This window comes from Arctopsyche grandis, chromosome 8 (assembly GCF_051622035.1).
Source record: "Arctopsyche grandis isolate Sample6627 chromosome 8, ASM5162203v2, whole genome shotgun sequence".
NCBI classification, from domain to species: domain Eukaryota; kingdom Metazoa; phylum Arthropoda; class Insecta; order Trichoptera; family Hydropsychidae; genus Arctopsyche; species Arctopsyche grandis.
Window position 1 is genome coordinate 16,761,030 of NC_135362.1, and position 19,666 is coordinate 16,780,695.

General features: G+C 34.3%; 2 protein-coding genes across 3 annotated transcripts in view; one reads left to right on the top strand and one right to left on the bottom strand.

Annotated features, from left to right (window-relative positions):
• Positions 1 to 19,666, top strand: part of Epac (Exchange protein directly activated by cAMP) — a 129,689-nt gene that overhangs the window by 28,980 nt on the left and 81,043 nt on the right. The window contains exons 2-3 of the mRNA XM_077437193.1: positions 5,435 to 5,577; positions 15,598 to 15,689. Of these exons, the coding sequence (XP_077293319.1) occupies positions 5,435 to 5,577; positions 15,598 to 15,689 (235 nt within the window). The remainder of the gene's footprint in view (positions 1 to 5,434; positions 5,578 to 15,597; positions 15,690 to 19,666) is intronic.
• LOC143916211 (trypsin-1-like) overlaps positions 2,273 to 19,666 on the bottom strand; it is a 38,604-nt gene continuing 21,210 nt past the window's right edge. The window contains exons 1-6 of one of the 2 annotated variants that reach the window (XM_077437194.1): positions 3,939 to 4,039; positions 3,651 to 3,813; positions 3,132 to 3,270; positions 2,935 to 3,048; positions 2,713 to 2,862; positions 2,273 to 2,640 (exon numbers count right to left, since the gene is read on the bottom strand). In XM_077437194.1, the coding sequence (XP_077293320.1) occupies positions 2,416 to 2,640; positions 2,713 to 2,862; positions 2,935 to 3,048; positions 3,132 to 3,270; positions 3,651 to 3,813; positions 3,939 to 3,993 (846 nt within the window). In that variant the 5' untranslated portion in view covers positions 3,994 to 4,039 and the 3' untranslated portion in view covers positions 2,273 to 2,415. Of the gene's footprint in view, positions 2,641 to 2,712; positions 2,863 to 2,934; positions 3,049 to 3,131; positions 3,271 to 3,650; positions 3,814 to 3,938; positions 4,040 to 19,666 lie in introns of those variants that run through there. The other variant, XM_077437195.1, reaches the window with a different exon arrangement.

Here is a 19,666-nt window from a genome sequence, read left to right on the forward strand (position 1 = left end):
AAATAAATACTCTTCCAAAACAGTGGGCAGCTGTTAGTATCCAGTTGTTGGTCAGAATTGCACCACCGCATATTTGAATATTTTTATATTCGATAGCTGCCTAAATTTTCAATTTTATTTAGATTTATTTTAAATAGATATTGTATTTATTCAAAACAACCTCTAATGTTTTACCATGAACGGTGCAATTTCTATGCTGATTTCTTCGCCTCCAACGATTCTTTTTACACGTCCTCCTTTTATAAAGATATACATTTTTATTTTATTTTTATTACATACATACATCATATGTACCATGATGGAAATAACTCCAAGGCAACACATAGGGTTAGATTGTTTTTGCACATATGAAATAATGGAAATATGCATGTTGGTTATTATTTCTAAGTTAGATAAGAAAATGTTACCTACATAAGTAATTCGATAGATATTTGACTAGAGGGTTAGATTTACATAAATTTAACACTAGAGGTAGCAATAAATTAACCTTAAAGAATTAAAAATAACAAAAGAGTAGGAATAGCATATTGTATGGAGGTTTTGTTTATTATAATAAGCTGCCAGATGAAATTAGAAATATAAGTAGTATTGATTAATTTGTGGTAGTCATATACATATAAGGTAACACCTCTGTATGAACGTGTACATAGTTAAGTACATATTTATATGTACGAATGTGATTATATAAATTATTATATTATTATTTGTATGATTTAATATAATTAACTTAGTTATGCTATATCTTACATTAATAAATAAATAGGAAAATAATAAAAGAATACAATAGAGACATCTATGAACAGTCAACAAATTTTTTGATAATTGCGATTTGCGAGAAATACATTATGTAGGTAGCATTTATAAGATTCAACAAATTCGAGATGCTTATAACTCGAATTTGCGAGAAACTGAGGCGGAGGATATTGATTTATTAGATCCGTCACAACAATTAAGCTAGGAAAACTAAAAATTATTGCAGAACATGGTCGATCTGTGTTTGATTGAGACCACAAGATCTCGCCAGCAACGTATTTGGTTGGGATTTGAACCCACGACCTCTCTACTGGTATGCTTTATTGTGTGGTTATTACGCTGTGGAAAATCTAATGATATGTTCTTATACTAATTAACAGAAACAAACAACTTACCATGTGTAAAAACTGTATTCGATAGTAAAACTGTAATTATAAATCTGTATATCATTTTATGACGCTTTGGAAACTTGAAAAATTTGAATGTCTTTAGTAGTGAAGGAGAAAATGATGAATACATATATTAATAGTGTAATTGTGGTTAATATGAATCGTTGTTATCGTTAACAACCTTTTTTAAAATAAAATGAGATGATGTATAAAAATTTTCATACAGTATAATTCAACTTTTCTGAAAGCATAATTGAATGGAATAAAGCATGAAAAAAAAATCTTGGATAAGATAATGTTCTTTCGATACAATGAAACTTTCGTAGTACGAAATTTTTTACACCACACTGATATACATACAAATGTATAGGTATGCATTATTCGTATTATGATTTCAAACATTTTCACACAGCAGGAAATTTATTTAATCGTAGGTTTCTTATACATATTTATAATATGAAAATTTCGAAGCAAATATTTTGGGTCGTATTTTAGCCGCTTAATTGCTTAAAACAACCATAATGGACATCAAATTTAAATTTTTGCCAGTTTATTTCAATAGAATTGATTTCTATTGTAAAGTTTACAGAAAATATTTAGTTTTAGGCGTACGCTAACCGATGGTTTTTCGAATAATTTATCGGAATAAATCAAGTATCATGACTCAAATTAAGATAAATGATTGAAATTTTCATTATTCATAATTAAACATACATATATACACATCTATGTATAGTGCTGATTGACTATGTAATGAATTTTAAGCGTCCATTTTGTATATAATGAACCGTTATTTTATAAAATGTGATTTATGTATTACACTTTGTATTTGGCGTGTATTTATGAATATACTTTTAAATAAAACCCATTACGAGAAAATTGCCCGTACAAATAGAAATATATAATGCATAGTTTTTTTTCGTAGATTATACATATGTATGTAGTTTTGGCGACATGGGGAAATTCACATTCTGGAAAACTCTAGTCGAAAAGTTTGAAAGCATACTCGTGTTCGCCTAGAAAAACAACTAATTTCAGTTTCTCCAGATAAATTCCTCCTGTTTTTTTTTATTTTTCTCTCAGAGGCATTTTATTTAAAGGTCTTGAGCACGTATAGAAAATGAAAAATTCAGCCGAATGAAATAAATTATTGCTTTTTATTATAATAATAATACAAGTATGGGTATCATATAAGTTATTTTAAAATAATTGTATGTATGTATGTATATAAACATTAGAAATATCGAGCAAGTTACATATATACATATATTTTTCATAGATTTTGAACAATAAAAGTTGCATTCATGGATGTGATGGTTAAGAGCTGGGCATGGTTGACGGGCATGGACTCTATTGGATTAATATGTTCTTGAATCCAATCGACAAAGTGTTGAACATCTGCATACACTCCGGGAGAATTGGGACGGGCACAGCCTCTACCCCAAGATACAACACCTGCAAGGACTCCTCTCACTGCCAAAGGACCACCAGAATCACCCTAAAATTTATATTAAAAAAAATGAAAACATTCTTTCAGTAATATTTGGATACTTTCAGAAGGCTATCTTACCTGACAGGCATCTTTTTGTCCTTCTTCTCGTCCGGCACAGAGCATCGAATCTGTGATATTGTTGTATTGGCTGTACATACTTGAACATTTGCCTTGATTCATGATCGGTATACGTACCATTTGCAACACCATAGATACCGGTCCTCCTTCCTGATTTTAAATTATAAATCATAAATTACAAATTTGAATGTTATCATGTTATCGATTTGAATACAAACATACGTTTATATATCCCCATCCTGCGACAGTTGACATTTCCCCATCGAGAATTTTGAACTTCAAACTCGGCAACGGAATAGGAAATGTGTATTCGTCAAATTTCATACTTTTCTTCACCTGAAATTAAACGTCACTCACATATGTAGGAGTATTTTATAGAAAATATGTATATCTAAATTTAGGTTTAAAGTCTGACGTACGTTTACTAACGCTACATCGTTGTTCAATGTGTTTGGATCGTAGTTTTCGTGTATGATAAATTTTTCCAGCTCGTAATATTCACCGTTTTCTATTAAATCGGCAGAGCCTGTCCTTAAGGAATATTCGTCGAACTCTTGACTGGAATTGTTTAATAACAGAAATATAATATATGCAATAAGCATTGGTAGAAATCGAGCGAAACGACGGCAGTCTAATTTCGTCATAAAAAGTTTCAAAAGAATTGAATTTCAATACAAGTTCTTGATTAAATCGTGAGCTGAATTCCGATAAATTCTATTGAAAGTTTTCCGAATTATATTACCTATTTTATTCAATCTACATATGTACATACATTACAAAAAGTTATCACAATAGAAATTGATAAATTATATCGACGGTGAGTATACATACATATGTATGTATATATTTTTAAATTTGAATGTTTTTCAAATACCAATTTTCAACTTGCACTTTAGGTATTTAACGATATGAGAATGAAAGATAAACCGGCTATTTACTCGTAAAAGCAATGTGATGCAGTTAATGCCCATTTGGTATTGAGAACTGCAGCTCCGCAGTGGTGCATCCCATATTTTCTCAACGATGCTATATATTTGAAGTCTTCCATCCTCGCAATTTGCCCGCCTATTATGGTAGGACTCATCAGTTTGCTCTGCGGCGCTGAAAACACAACAAAATATTACATTAGTTTCACATTAAATGCCTACGGATTCGATAGAAGAACACATTAAGATTATATCACTTCTTAATGTGGACTAGATCGAACCGGTATACATATCTCTTACCAGTATGAGAAACTGCGACGAGGCACGAAAACACCACAATCGCTAGTTCGATCATCGTAGAAAGTGTTGTAGATACTAATGGCACCTTAGTAACTACAGTATTTAATGTCGATTTTCATTTACTTATATAGAGAAAATGGTTGATAGGGTGTGGTTTAGAATTATGTCTTTATTTGCTCGATAAGGAATCGATTACAATGAAAAGCTTTGATTGCCCCTAATTATAAGTATACGATGTATTGTTTTGGCGGTGAGGAAATATAAGAATGGAAATAGCGAATATAAATATAATATAATTTGCAAAGGCACAAAGATTGTTCGCAATTATACATATATGATGCTATTAACATTTGTCGTTTATCTTTAAAAAATAATCAATGTTATAAAATGATCATAGAATCCTATAATGATAAAAAATTATTTGAATTTCATTTCCATGAAAAATATTGTTTTGAACTTCAAAAATATTTTAAATAAAAAAAAACAAATGACGAACTGTTTAAATCTTTTTTCTGACGTCAATCGCTGTAAAGGTTCGTATGATTTTTCACACTATAAAATTCTACTCAATAATCATAATGGGCTTAAATCATGTTATTTTATACTATTTTAAACATTTTTTTGTTTTCGAGTACGATTGCTGCTAAGTAAATAATGGCAGCAATATTTATTAGTCCCCGAGTAGACTTAAAATTTGATATACCAGGGAAAATTTGAAATTGCAAAAACTCAATTTTGAATATGCCATCTTTTTTATCCGCAGTAATTGACTATAGTCATATTTCAAACATTTATAGTACGTATGTATGTATATCTTTACATTTGCTCTGTATATGTACATATATATATACATATGTAACAAAAATAATCTGTCAATCTAATATATTTTTTTAATATATAATTTCGAAAGAGACCGGAAAGTGAGATTTTTTTCCCTTAGAAAGGTCAAAAATGTTGTGCCCACGATGCTGTCCACACCCCTGAATGTATCAAGCTGAAAATTTATATTTGTATTCTTTATGTACTAACTTAGAGCTGCTAACGTTTTGGTCAGAATTCGTAAACCGGAAGTAGTATTTTTTTTTTTATATTTCATTATTTTATTTTGACCTTTTAAATTATTTTTATTTTCTCGATATTTAATGTGTATAATACTGATAGTGATTTTAAGTAAGAAAAAAAAATTGAACAAAATCCGACAACCGGAAGTTTTGTCTTCTGCAAGTTTCCATACATTTGCGCTCAATTTGTATCGAAAATGCTGTCATAGTTATTAGTATTTCATAATGCGGTATGTGTGAATGTTAGGTTCAATATCGAATGTTGTTTTGTGACCTTCTTATATTTCTCAAATATGTATGTACATACATAAAGTTATGGGTTGTTCACATCCAATTTTTTTTAATTGTAAAGTCAACACGTATTGTGATGTTTTGAAACAGTATAAGATTGATTGATTAAAAATGAATTGATTCAGGATATTATTTTTATTTCAGGCCTGGCGAAAGAAATGCCAGGGATGCTGAATTGATCGCCCAACGACTCAGAAGAGCTGGACCTCTAGGACGACTTCCGCCATCGGCCCTCAATCATTTAGCGCTCTGTGGTTTCTACGAAGACTTAGAGAAAGGAGTTACGCGTGAGTGCATTTTTTATTGCGGATTTTACGGATAATCCCAGAATATATGTAGGATATATTTTTTTTATTTGTTGTTCGATTTCAGCCATTGGCATAACCTTTTTCTTTTAAAAGAGAGAACGAAATAAACCAGCCATATAAATATACTAGTTTTATGCCCGTTGAAATTTCAACGGGTGCTTTCGGATTGATACATGATTTAAAATAAAGTTACAATATGAATTAGTAATAATTAATCGGAATCGGAACTGAAACAGTAATTTTAAAAGTAAACTAAATAATTCATGTGTAAGGTCGAAGACAACTGTAAAGCTGCTGTATTCCAATTTTTAATTTAATGCATACAAAAGTTTAGCTATTATGATAAGTTTACAAAATGTAATATTTTCCGATTATAAACAAACAGTTATTGACCTCGTAACGTTGAATATTATTATTACACATAACACACACACACACACCTATGCATATGTATATATGAATTTACATATAAATTCAATTTTTATGCTTAGTCTTTCTCTTAATCTATAATTTGGAAAGAGACTTTGTATGTATGTAAGTATCCTTGGTCGTCGTCGTCGTCGTCGTCGTCGTCGTCGTCGTCGTCCGTAGATCGGTGACGTCATCGAACACGTGATTCGATTTTTTTTTTTCGCCGCCTTATGGGGCGCCGCCTTGTGGAGCTTAGCCGCATGGGGCCCCGAAGGGGGCGCAGCCCCATGGGGCCCCGAAGGGGGCGCAGCCCCATGGGGCCCCGAAGGGGGCGCAGCCTCATGGGGCGAAGCCCCATGGGGCGCAGCCTTATGAGGCGAAGCCCTAAACGGCAACTGATCATGGGGGCGAAGCCCTTGACGGCATTTAATCATGGGGGCGCGGAGGGGCGAAGCCCTAAAAGGCAACAACTAAGGGGGGCGAAGCCCTAGACGGCAATTAATCATGGGGGCGCGGAGGAGCGAAGCCCTAAAAGGCAACTGATCATGGGGTCGAAGCCTTAGACGGCATTTAATCATGGGGGCGCGGAGGGGCGAAGCCCTAAAAGGCAACTGCTCATGGGGGCAAAGCCCTAAACGGCAATTGCTCATGGGGGCGTGGAGGGGCGAAGCCCTAGAAGGCAAAATTTTTTTTTTGATTTTTTTTTGATTTTTTTTTGATATTTTTTTATTTTTTTTATTTTTTTTTTATTTTTTTTTTGATTTTTTTTTTAAATTTTTAAAAATTTTTTAAATTTTTTTTTTTTACCTAAATGTTTGCTATTAGCTTAGTCATGTTTAAGCGGTTTATATTATAAACACTGAGCGAAGCCGGGTAATACAGCTAGTAATATATAATTTCAAAAGAGATTTTGTATAATATGTAAGGTTTGGTTCGTAGAATCCATGACGTCATCCAAAAAATATAATCTTCTATGGCGACAATATCGATATTGAATTGGATGCTGTTTTTGATTCGTATTTCAAATCTAATTTCCAATTGCGACTTCAGTTCCGATATCCGGTTTCAATTTCAGTTCTGGTTCCCGATTCCGATTTCTGTTCTGGGTCCGGATTCTTGTTTCAGTTCCGGTTCTGGATGCCTTTATCACTTCTGGTTCTAGATAATTTTTTAAATTCCAGATCCGGATTAATTTTTCAGTTCCGGTTCTGGATTCCTGTTTCAGTTCTGGTTCTAGATTCTGATTTCCGATTCAGATTTCAGTTCAAACTCCCGATTCCTTAGTCAGTTCCAATTCCCGATTCAAATAAATTTTGTTTACCATTAAATTAGCTGTGTTTAAGCGGTTTATATTAAAAACACTGGCGATGCCGGGTAGCCCACTAGTAATATATACTCGTATTTAATTATTGTGTATTGCATGCGTGTCGAGTGTGTATAAATGTTGTCAGCATGCTCCGTCTTTCTTTCTCCCCTTGGAATCGTATATCGTGGAAAGAGACGCGGAATATCACTTCATTCACATTATTTATTAATTATTAATAAATTGTTAATTCCATTGATCCGAATTGCGATATTTTACCGAGTAAACAATTGTGTGCACTCGAGCCATTAGTATTATTATAAAAATATACATACGTATGTATATGTATGTATGTATTTATGTATGAAAGTTTTGAATAAAATGAGAAAATTCGGAAAAAAAACATTTTTTTTTAAATTAATTAAATGAAAATTATTGGATACCGCCCAGTTCAATGATTATAAGTATAAAAAAAAATTACGAAAAAGGGTGTGAATGAAATTAATTTGAATAAATTTTCGCATAAAGAGCTTTCACGCAATTTAAAGCTTTCAAATAAAAGTGGTTGAATGGGAGTGTAAAATTTCAAGTTCTTTTTTTTTAAGTTAAAAAATATACTTACTAATTGAAAAATTAATACTAATTTACACATACCTAAGGCATTTTCGTCAATTAGTAGACATTCGTGTATTTCAATGATTGTGTGAGAGTAATTTCCCGTTTGTAAATTTGATTAAATAGCTCGATTTTGTTTTTAAATTTTAAAATATAACTTTGTGTTGGATCGATTTCGATCATATAGTTAATATTTTATTCGCCTGTTTGAATTGTATAAATTTGAAATAATCATTCGGGCGTGTGTTCAGTGAAGCGGGGAAATTCACATTGAGCTCGCATAGATTCTACGCCATATGTTTTTGTTAATTAAAAATTATTGTATTTCGCAAACAAAATAATTGAATTCGAAATATACGAGAAAAGTTTTGTTCTTATATCCAATTATATACGAAGTAATATTTGTACAAGAATATTGCGGTTTTTGTATGGACGCAATATTAATAAAACTCAGTAAATGTACATATCTCAATTTCGAATCGTATCTGTGCAGTTCAGCGTTTCCGTACAAATTTGATGCTTGTTTAAATATTTTTAAAAAAAAATCGAACGATTGCACAATATAATATTGTGTTTAAATAATGCACGTTAATTCTTATATAATAAATAAAAAAATTGTACAATTTAATAATGCACGATTTAAATTTTGATACATGTCGAAATTTTGAAAATACTTTGAGTTGCTTTGTGAAAGAGAATTACATATTATATGTAACTCGCTTCATTTCATCAAATCTATTCGGCGAAAAAGCAATTTCCGAGTTTACTTCTTTCCAGCAGCTGAGAAGGAAAGATAATCTGTTTCATTTTTTTCCCGAGGTTTCATTTTATATTATATTAGTAGGTATGTTTTGTGATAATGTCAAGGTTTCCTTGTTACAAATCATCGTATACTATCACCTCAAATTTGATTTTTTTACTGAAGAAAAAAATAAACTAGTAAATATGATTATATTTATACTTCCAATACGGTATATTCCATATGGAAAAATAAAATGTATTCTATTAGCATTAGTACTCATTAACTTCAATGAAAAAATGACTAAATTACATTTTTGGGGGAGTGCCTATTTACGCAGAATAATTACATAATCATACAAATTACACGAGGTAGATATTCTACACATTTTTATTCCACACAATTCATTCGTTAAAGGTCTTTGTTTGAAAAAAAATACCTACGTAACACGTCTACTCTTATTATTGCCTTGAGCAAGTCTCATATATCTTGCATGTGACCTCTTCAGAAATCCTTTTGTAGAGCTTTTCCTATGAGTTGTATAATTTATATAACGCTTGATGTACAATTCAAAGTACTCTCAGTATCAAGGATTGGACCATTCTAATATAAGTATACATTAAAATATGTAGGTATGTATTTTAAGAATAAGTTTTGTAAAATAAATTATATAAACGAATGAGATATTTCGTGAAATGCATTGATCGTGTCTGAACGATTTCAGTTATGATTTTGAATTTGGTATTCGTCAAACAATAGACACGCACGCTGATCTCCCGTCTGATTTATTAAGGTCTAATATATTTATACGATATAACCCAGTCACGTCCTGTATTAACCGGCGGTGCCTCAAAACAGTTAATATTCGGGTCGTATCTCGCATATAGGGATGAGTCGTAAAAATAAACGCTGCTCGTTATTATCAACAAATGCTTTCAAAGAAAATAATAAGCGGCTGAGAGAAATTTATCGTAATACATTTTCGCGGTGTAATTACATACACGAAGAAATATAAATATCAAAATAGCGCAATATGTTACAGTGGTTCGTTTCACGTTTTTGTTGTATTATTTATATTGTATATGCATACATATGTTTTATGTACATATAATAGGCATTTGTAATTCACGTCGCACCCACCGTTCAGAGGAACAGTCAAAGCGATTCGTTAAAATGTGGGTCAATGTGTATTTTAAACGGCGTGTCTCCCGTTTTCGTTGAAAATTGTGAAGGATCGTTGGTGGAATTTTCCGCCCCTGAAATTTTCCGCCTAGCTGGAGACATTCGAGGGATATAATACGTGACTTATAAGTTTTGCCTTTGCATGTAAAACAATTTTATTCGGACCGTATAATGTTTCAGTGAACAATTTGTCTGGGATAATGAAGTTTGTACGTCACTTAAAGTCCAATATGTTCGATTGCTTTTTTCTTTCAATTATAATAAGCCCACTATGTCTTTTATACAATTTCATTCAAAAGCCCTCAACACAGCTTCTATGTTTTTAATATATCCAAACTTCATACAAAAAAAAAATATTTATAGAATTAAGTTAGCTTCCATTAATAGATATACTCGTTCTAGCATCACTATACAAATTATCAATAAATAAATTTGGAAATATATGTTTTTCTATGGTTTTAAAGCCTGACTTTTTTTCCAAGGAATTTATCGACAATATTCAGAACAAGCTCCCAGAAATCGAAATTGCCTGGTTTTATACATATGTACTTCTCAAAGCGAATAATTCATTCAAATGTATAAAAAAATGATCTTTAAGATATACATATATCGTTAATTGAGTATAAATATATTGAAATAAAGTAGATATATATTAAAAAAAAATGAATACAGTAATCACCACAGTTTGAGAAACGCTGATCCGATCATTTATACGCTTGAAAATAGCTATGTGTAAAGGATCTGTTACCAGTTTTCAATTTAATTGATAGTGAAATTTATGAAACCTATTATTTTTTACCGTGTCTTTGTGAAAAAACATACGTGAACTCTCCCGGAGAGTTTTTGGAAAATTCGGGTGGTTTTTTTGTTATTTAAAAAAATAATTTCGAAATAATTCAATTTCGATTATTATGAATTTTATGAAATTAATATAAATACATGTATGTATGTATATGCGTACATAGTACATTCCTAGGTATATACATACAGAATTTAATTATTTAACAAAAGAATTAGGAAAAACAACAAAATTCTCTCATTTTATTTTATAAAATAGCAGTAAATAATAATATAATCTAATATATAATTTCGAAAGAGACTTTGTTAGTATGTAAATATGTAATGTTGGTTTGTAACATCGAAAAAAAATCAGTTTCTATGACGATTCGATGTAATGGAAAATTTCAAGTCGACAAATGTTCAGACAACATCAAAGACGTTCTGAACTAAAATTAAAGTCAGAAACTTTGTACAAAAGACCGCAACCGCTTTAGGAGACTCGGGGTTTTCTGCTTGAGATTTCACCCTTTCCGTCCCCGAGAGGAAGTGGCCGCTCGGCCCAATGAAGTTTCCTTTTCCTGTATTTTTCTTTGGAAAGCGTGGAGCGCTGGAAATGAGCGGAAAAGCTCCTTTCTGAGGCTTTTGTCTAGTCGATATCCGGTCTTAATATAAATCTCCAGCGTGAACTAAATTCAAATTTTGCAAAAATTATGCACACAAAAAACGACCATTGTGAAGCAATTTTGAACAAAACGAAACTGGGCGTAATTTCGTTTCGGTGTTTTTAAGCAATTTTATAATAACGTATTATGCTTTCAGATGGAGGCTTTTGCGTGCATGTGTGCTAAAACTTTATGAGAGGGTGAGAGAACTTTATTCCCGTGTGGCGCACTCGAGCTTGAACATTAACAATGGTCTCTACACATGTGAATAATTAACCGGATTAATGTGGGCTAACTTTAAAATTTACGACAAAATCAAAGAATGTCCTTACTTTTTATGTAATATATATAACGTTACATTACATACCATCATGGACTATTTGTTAGTGATGAATTTTTCGGTTGTTAAAATTTCTATAAGGTGTGAACGACGTTTAATTTAAGACTGTATTGATTTAAATTTGATGTCGTTAAAGTCTTTGAATCATTATCCTATGTGTCTTTTAAATTGCTTCTTCGTTCGGGCCGTGTATTATATTGTATGTGAAGGCAGTTTTTCAATACCATTTTATGCGAGATTACCTTCGAAATGAAAAAAAATCTCCCGCCATGAAAATGTATGCAGTAAATCAATTTTAGGCGTTGAAAAAGCTCCGCCGCAACAGAGCCTTCCCGGCCCTTAAAGCCTTTGGTAATCTGAGCGCTTGTCCCAAACACCTTTTTTCCGAGCTTTCGTTCCCAGTTTTCAATTGACGTTGAAACCCCCCCCCCTCACCGCTAAACGGATTATGTTTTCTTCAACGTTCAAAATTTACACGGGGGAAAATTATTTCAAAGGAAGGCGAAGTGCTCTCTCTTTATATTTATAATCCTGTTTGTTAACGAAGACCGATGTTTATTTGAGAAAGGTTGGAATTTTATTCATAGGATTATAATGAGATTTTTTTAAATTTCAATATACGTCGAAAGCATTGTGTATGTAAAATTTTCAAATTGGATGTCACTCATTGAGTGTTAAATTTTTTAGTCTAGATTTTTATATCAAACGAATCGTACAAGTATCGTATCAAGATAAGACAGTCCCTATATTATTGTTTATTAAAATGAAACTAGTATGATCAAGAAGTATATTATTATTATTATATTAAATATTATTGTGATTTACAATTCTGATTTTTACTTTATTTATGTATGTAGGTTTGTGATCGTGCGAAAATTTGAATTCGTTATTTTGACTGTTTCGAACTCGATCACTGATCCCGTTTTCATGATCATGATAAAAATGTTTATTTGTCTGTGTGTCTTTATTTTGGAGATTTGAACACCGTTAGTCCTAATTAACTAAAAGCCTTGTATCGGTTACTGAAATTTTCATCGATACGACGTAAATTTATTTAATCTTTTTTTAGTTGACTGAAAATGGTACCTCTCTTATACATAGGTGTCCTCCTTTTAAAGTTTTTGGATTCAACCATTTCCCTAACCGCCTAACGAGTCAGACTGAAAATTGTTTATATGTAAGAGAAATTAAAAATTTTATAAACTTTTTTAAATATTTTTACCTCAACCGGAAGTCGTACTTTTACTCGAGGTTTTTTGTTTCTTTCAGAAACCTAAAATTTAACTGGAATAACATATCTAGAAGTTTTAGTTAAAACTAAGTAATATGTATGTATATACAATTTAGTGAAGACCCGTTCGATTATTTTTTTCAACCCTTTAAATATGTGTGCTCATCGTGAACAAATTCCAGTATACTCCTTGGTATCATTGACATGTAAATAAAAAAATGAAAAAAATTAATTAACCGGAAGTGGGATTGTTGTATGTTTATAATATTTATGGTGATATTAAGTAATAAAAAAAATTGAACAAAATCAGACGCTTGGCAGTAGAACTTTTGTCTTGTGTGTTTCCCTACACTAGCGATCAAACATGTGTGAACGTGTATGTGTGTGTCTTTGTCGAATTTTGTTTTATATGCATACGTCTTATATTCCTCAAATACATAGATAAAGTCATGGGTTGGTCACATCCAATTTTTTTTAGTTTGTCGTTTGTAGTGTTTTCGTTTAACGTAACGTATATAACAATATAATTTGTTTGTTAAAAAATTAAAAGTGTGAAAAGCGATGTTGGGGTATTCTCGTAATTTTTAATGGTCAACTTATGGTAATTAGTTGAGTCACAATCTCTAATGAGAGTAGTTAGTGTCATTTTCGCTCTGTCGTTAGAGTTACCGCGGAAAGGGTTAATCGTCTCACACACGGTTCGTTGTTTTAACCCTTTCGTGTCGCTTTCAGGCTATCTAGGAAGACATTATGGCTCGACAACGACCACCACCTGAGCACCATTTGTTCACTCGACGATCGCGTGCGGCAGCATGTGCTTTTTTCCCATTTCCAAAAAGGACTGGGAAAAATGTTAAAGAATTTGTCTTAGTTTTTCTCGACATTTCCGTCGGCCAGGAAACATTCCCTTTCGTTTCACAAGCGCAGTATGTGAAGAATTTTATAAATGAAATTGCTCTGTACATGTACGACTTAAATTCGCATTCGTAGACCTAAATAAAGACCGTTTTAAAATTGAAAGACGTTGCTCATTCAACAGACTTTTACGATTCCATTCGATATTTTATACTTCATCGATTTAACAGATATTTTTTTTAGTTTAGGTTTTCCCGTATGATTTCACGGAAGCGAACGGCATTTCGGATTTGCTATTCGATAAACATGGACTTTGCTCGTCTCAAATGTTCGCATTTATTTTTCGAATCGACGATTCGCATCCTGGTTTATTTTCCCGCTCGTGCATCGTTTCAATCGATCAGTGCGTTGGAATTAAAGGTTGGCAATCGCTGTCTAAAGTGAACCTGTATCCTCTCTTTTTCACCTGTGCCTTAATCGAAATGCGGCGGCGCGTTAACCGAACGAAAGCCAGTCGAGCAGTTTGATCGAAAGCTTTTATCGAAGGGTGCGAGGGACTGCTTTCCGCCGCAAAGCTACCCTCCAAGGTGACGACTTAACGAGCTTTCGAGCTTTCGATATATGAAATCTCATTTCGCAGTTTTAATACCGAGATCCTCGAGACGCCTTCGCTGCCAATGAATGCTTCACGCCCGATGATTTTCAATTAACACTTTACTTACATGTCGCCGTTGCGATTTTATAATGATGGAAAAACCTCATTTAATGTAATATAAAACATAATAATAATGAGGTTTTTCGCACCTCCAAGAGGTATTGAGAGTGTGAAATATGTACATAGGGTGGTATAGATACATACATACATATGTAGGTAGCGTGTATATCTTAATAAATTGGGTGTACTAGTATTTGTAATGTCGGTGAGAGTAATTATATTAATAATTCACGAATGCTATAGTATATATTTCGGGATAATTGAATCAAAGACACGTCGATATCTGAAATTGAGTTCATTTATTCCTTTTTTTTTTATTAGAGTTTGATATATGCGATGCGAACTTTGTTTCGTTAAACAATTATACATATGATTTTAAGCAGATGCTAGTTAAATGAAAGTCATAAATTTGTTGCTCGTTTGAGTATCGGAAATTGGGTTTAAAATTGGGTAATATTATATAAAACTATATAGTCAGCAGTATGTCTAGGTGGTTGCGTTTATGTTAAGCACGGAGAGGCTACCGGGTTCGACCCCGTTCTAATCTTTAATGCTGCTGGTCAAACTTGGATATTTGTGACTCCAAGTCGATCGTTTAATATCAGTGTTTGTCAATTTATCAGATTTAATTTTTGAAACGGTTCCTTCATCAAATTGGCAAAAATCATACTACCCACTTTGTCACCAATATCTGAATTTGATTTATGTACAATATGTAAAAACTTATGTTTAAGTCTAAATGCATAGATGTTTCATTAGTTAATTAATAGTTAATTTCGTGTTCTTCAGCATATCGAAATTCAGTGATTTTTAGTAAAATATGCTGCAATGTTCGTAATTGGTTAAAAAGGCGCATTGGGATGTACCTCTTAGACCTTCCTGGTATATATGTAAATAAATAAAATACTCGTGCTAAAATTTTATTATTTATACTCTTATGAAACATTTTGTAAAGCGCTTTTCAGGTAAAGTTAATTATAAAAACGGAAACATAAAATACATATGTCGAATTTGTATTTGAGATTGTACGTATATTTTGTGAAATTTAGACGTCAACCACAATCAAAAACAATTGCCTTGGGGCTCGAGATTAATTAAAAGTTATTCTCAACCCAATTATCAAGCTTTTAAATTAAAACGTGATATATTTTTCTTCTTTCTTTCAGTATTTCGACAAGGAGACCAAGGAAAATATTGGTATGCTGTCCTCGGCGGATCTTTGGACGTCCGAATACAACCATTGGATACAGACACAAAAGTATGTAACCTTATTCTATGTATAAATAATGAGAAAAGTTGGCATGTATATTTGGTTTCCTCGAATGAAAAACATTTCAACGGAAAATATGCGAAGTTTTCGCGTGTAATCTTGCACTGGAAAGCGCAGCTAATCTTATTCAAAGCCGAAGGGAAAATCTAGCAGTGGAAAGTCCAACCATTGAATATATACTTTGTTTTAAATGAACTAATTTATTCAAAAATATACATATGTATGAGAGTATTTATTGCCATCTGTGCCTGACGATCACAACTTTTTAAGAGAAAATCGATTTGGATCTTATCTTTATTGTTTGCATGGTAAAATTATTATACTTTTATTTGAACAGAGAGAGAGGTCGCTCGACAATTTCAATATTAAATCGTGATTTATAATTTGTCTTCATTGTCATCGAAATTCTGTGCAGATAGTCCATTGTCAATTTCGATTCATGGTACGCTCATTGCGCCATCGTTCATATGTATTTATATCGCACGGTCAACAAAATGGAATTAATTATATAGACTTACCGTCTACCTGTGTTGTGCTCGCCATATTTCATTATCTGAAGATCGATTTTCTATTTGAATGCGAATCACTCTCGTATCGTCACTCCCGATCATACGGGTGATGTTTTTGTTGTTGTTGTTTGTTTGTCGCCGTAGCACTATGTTTTATTTATGGAACGTGTAGTTAAATCCCACTTGGCCTAGGCTGAGGCACCCTTGGGACCTTCGGCGGGGTTCCTAGTGCCCATCATACACACACACACCCTTCGCTGAGCCTATATTAATAATTCAAATCGTGTTCGGGCGGTAGTCGTCAGTTCACCGTATCGCGTGTCCGTAAAAACGCCCAAACGTGACGCGGTCTGCGAAATGCGAGAAAGACGGTCGTGATGTTCTAAACTGGTGCTTTTATTTTTTTGGCGATCGATGGCTATGAATTTCCAATATAAAGAAAGTAATGGGGTAAATGTATTAGTTTGTCGAAAATATGTGTGTAGGAGGTTTTTAGGTGGGTTGTAGGAGGTAGAATTCAAGGTTAAACTCTGTATTATATTATATTATTATATATTATATTAAAGTATATTTTTAGTCAAACTATTTATACATAAGTAATTGACTTTATTTTGAAAATGTATTGGAAACAATTTTTTTATCTTTTGATCGTTTATATTCATATACATACATACATACGAATCATCTAATCTATAATTTGGAAAGAGACTTTGTATGTATCCTTGGTCGTCGTCGTCGTCCGTAGATCGGTGACGTCATCGAACACGTGATTCGATTTTTTTTTTTTCGATCCATGGGCGCCGATTTGTTTTTTTCGTTTCAATGGATTCACCCCCGCGGGGGCGCAAGGCGAGTAGCTTCATGGGGCCCCGCCAGGGGCGCCACAAGGGGCGCAGCCCCATGGGGCTCAAAAGGGGGCGCCACAAGAGGCGCAGCCCCGTGGGGCCCCGGGGGGGCCCAGCCTCATGGGGCGCAGCCCCATGGGGCTCAAAAGGGGGCGCCACAAGGGGCGCAGCCCCGTGGGGCCCCGAAGGGGGCCCGGGGGGCCCAGCCTCATGGGGCGCAGCCCCATGGGGCTCAAAAGGGGGCGCCACAAGGGACGCAGCCCCGTGGGGCCCCGAAGGGGGCCCGGGGGGCCCAGCCTCATGGGGCGCAGCCCCATGGGGCTCAAAAGGGGGCGCCACAAGGGGCGCAGCCCCGTGGGGCCCCGGGGGGGCCCAGCCTCATGGGGCGCAGCCCCATGGGGCTCAAAAGGGGGCGCCACATGGGGCCCTGAAGGGGGCCCGGGGGGCCCAGCCTCATGGGGCGCAGCCCCATGGGGCTCAAAAGGGGGCGCCACAAGGGGCGCAGCCCCGTGGGGCCCCGAATGGGGGCCCGGGGGGCCCAGCCTCATGGGGCGCAGCCCCATGGGGCTCAAAAGGGGGCGCCACAAGGGGCGCAGCCCCGTGGGGCCCCGAAGGGGGCCCGGGGGGCCCAGCCTCATGGGGCGCAAGCCCTAATAGGCATTAACTAAGGGGGGCGCCACAAGGGGCGCAGCCCCGTGGGGCCCCGAAGGGGGCCCGGGGGGCCCAGCCTCATGGGGCGCAAGCCCTAATAGGCATTAACTAAGGGGGGCGAAGCCCTAGACGGCAATTAATCATGGGGGCGCGGAGGGGCGAAGCCCTAAAAGGCAACTGATCATGGGGGCGAAGCCTTAGACGGCATTTAATCATGGGGGCGCGGAGGGGCGAAGCCCTAAAAGGCATTAACTAAGGGGGGCGAAGCCCTAAACGGCAATTAATCTTGGGGGCGCGGGGGGCGAAGCCCTAAAAGGCATTAACTAGGGGGGGCGAAGCCCTAGACGGCATTTAATCATGGGGGTGCGGAGGGGCGAAGCCCTAAAAGGCATTAACTAAGGGGGGCGAAGCCCGAAACGGCAATTAATCTTGGGGGCGCGGGGGGCGAAGCCCTAAAAGGCATTAACTAAGGGGGGCGAAGCCCTAGACGGCTTTGAATCATGGGGGCGCGGAGGGGCGAAGCCCTAAAAGGCAACTGATCATGGGGGCGAAGCCCTAAACGGCAATTGCTCATGGGGCGTGGAGGGGCGAAGCCCTAGAAGGCAAAGGCTCAGGGGGGTGCCGAGGGCGAAGCCCTAGAAGGCAAAAAAAAAAATTTGATTTTTTTTTTTGATTTTTTTAAATTTTTTTTTTTGATTTTTTTTTGATTTTTTTTTTGATTTTTTTTTTATTTTTTTTTAATTTTTTTTTTATTTTTTTTTTTAATTTTTAAATTTTTTTTTTTTTTTAATTAAATTAGCTTAGTCATGTTTAAGCGGTTTATATTATAAACACTGAGCGAAGCCGGGTAATACAGCTAGTATATGAATAATTATAACAATAATACGGTAATCATATACGAATTAGGTCAGTTGACACTTTTATCGGATGCGTTAAAGTTTTCATCTAATATATAATTTTGAAAGAGACTTTGTATATAAGTATGTACATATATATGTATGTAAGTATCTTTGGTTGGGAACTTCGTAAACGAAACAAAGTTTCCATGACGACAATTCAATTGGTTGAATATTATATTTTTTTCGATTCAAATAAATTTAATAAAAAAAAACAAACGAATATTTACTATTAGATTCGCCATGTTTAATCTGTTTATATAACAAATTCTGAGCGAAGCCGGGTAAAACAACTAGTTCCGTATGATCACAAAATTAATGGTATATTTTCGGCATTTGATATTTTGAACATCACATATTGAATTTAAAACTAAATGATATAATGAACTGTGTACTTACATAATTTAAATATTGGATTATCATTATATGAGCGGCTATATTTGTAATTAGCATAAGTCCAACTTTCTTGATTTCGAGAAATATCTCTCAAAACATTAAATTGTATAATGTTTTGCGTTTTATAATATTTAAAAATACTGAGGGCTTGTAATAAATTTATTCTGCTTTTTCGAGATTCTCGACATAAAGAATTAAAAGTAGTGATAACAATTTTTGTGAATTAAGTCAAACTGAAGTAGTGTTTTTGGAACTGAAAATTAGACTTCGGCCCCTTTCAAATATAGCAGTTCATATGTTTATATACATATGTATGTATATATATGTTACTAAACATTTATTATAATTACTAGGTGTTTTTCTATTGATCAGAATGTACGAAATGTCTATTTTATTTAATGACCGTTTAGTAAAAATAATTAAAATTATTTTAAATTACTTTCCAATTAAACATAATTAAATATAGTGGATAATTAAAAGGATCACGTTATTATAATTTTGTTTTTGAGTATCTCGTGAACGACGTTTATAGAAAGAGTTTTGTAAATTTTCCTTAGTTATGCTATAAATATTTCTGAATAGAAAATTTGCTATATCAAAGGCGCTGTAGTATCAGATATTTATAAAAAAATTATGTAAGCATAAAATCTCTTTTTAATACCAAAATA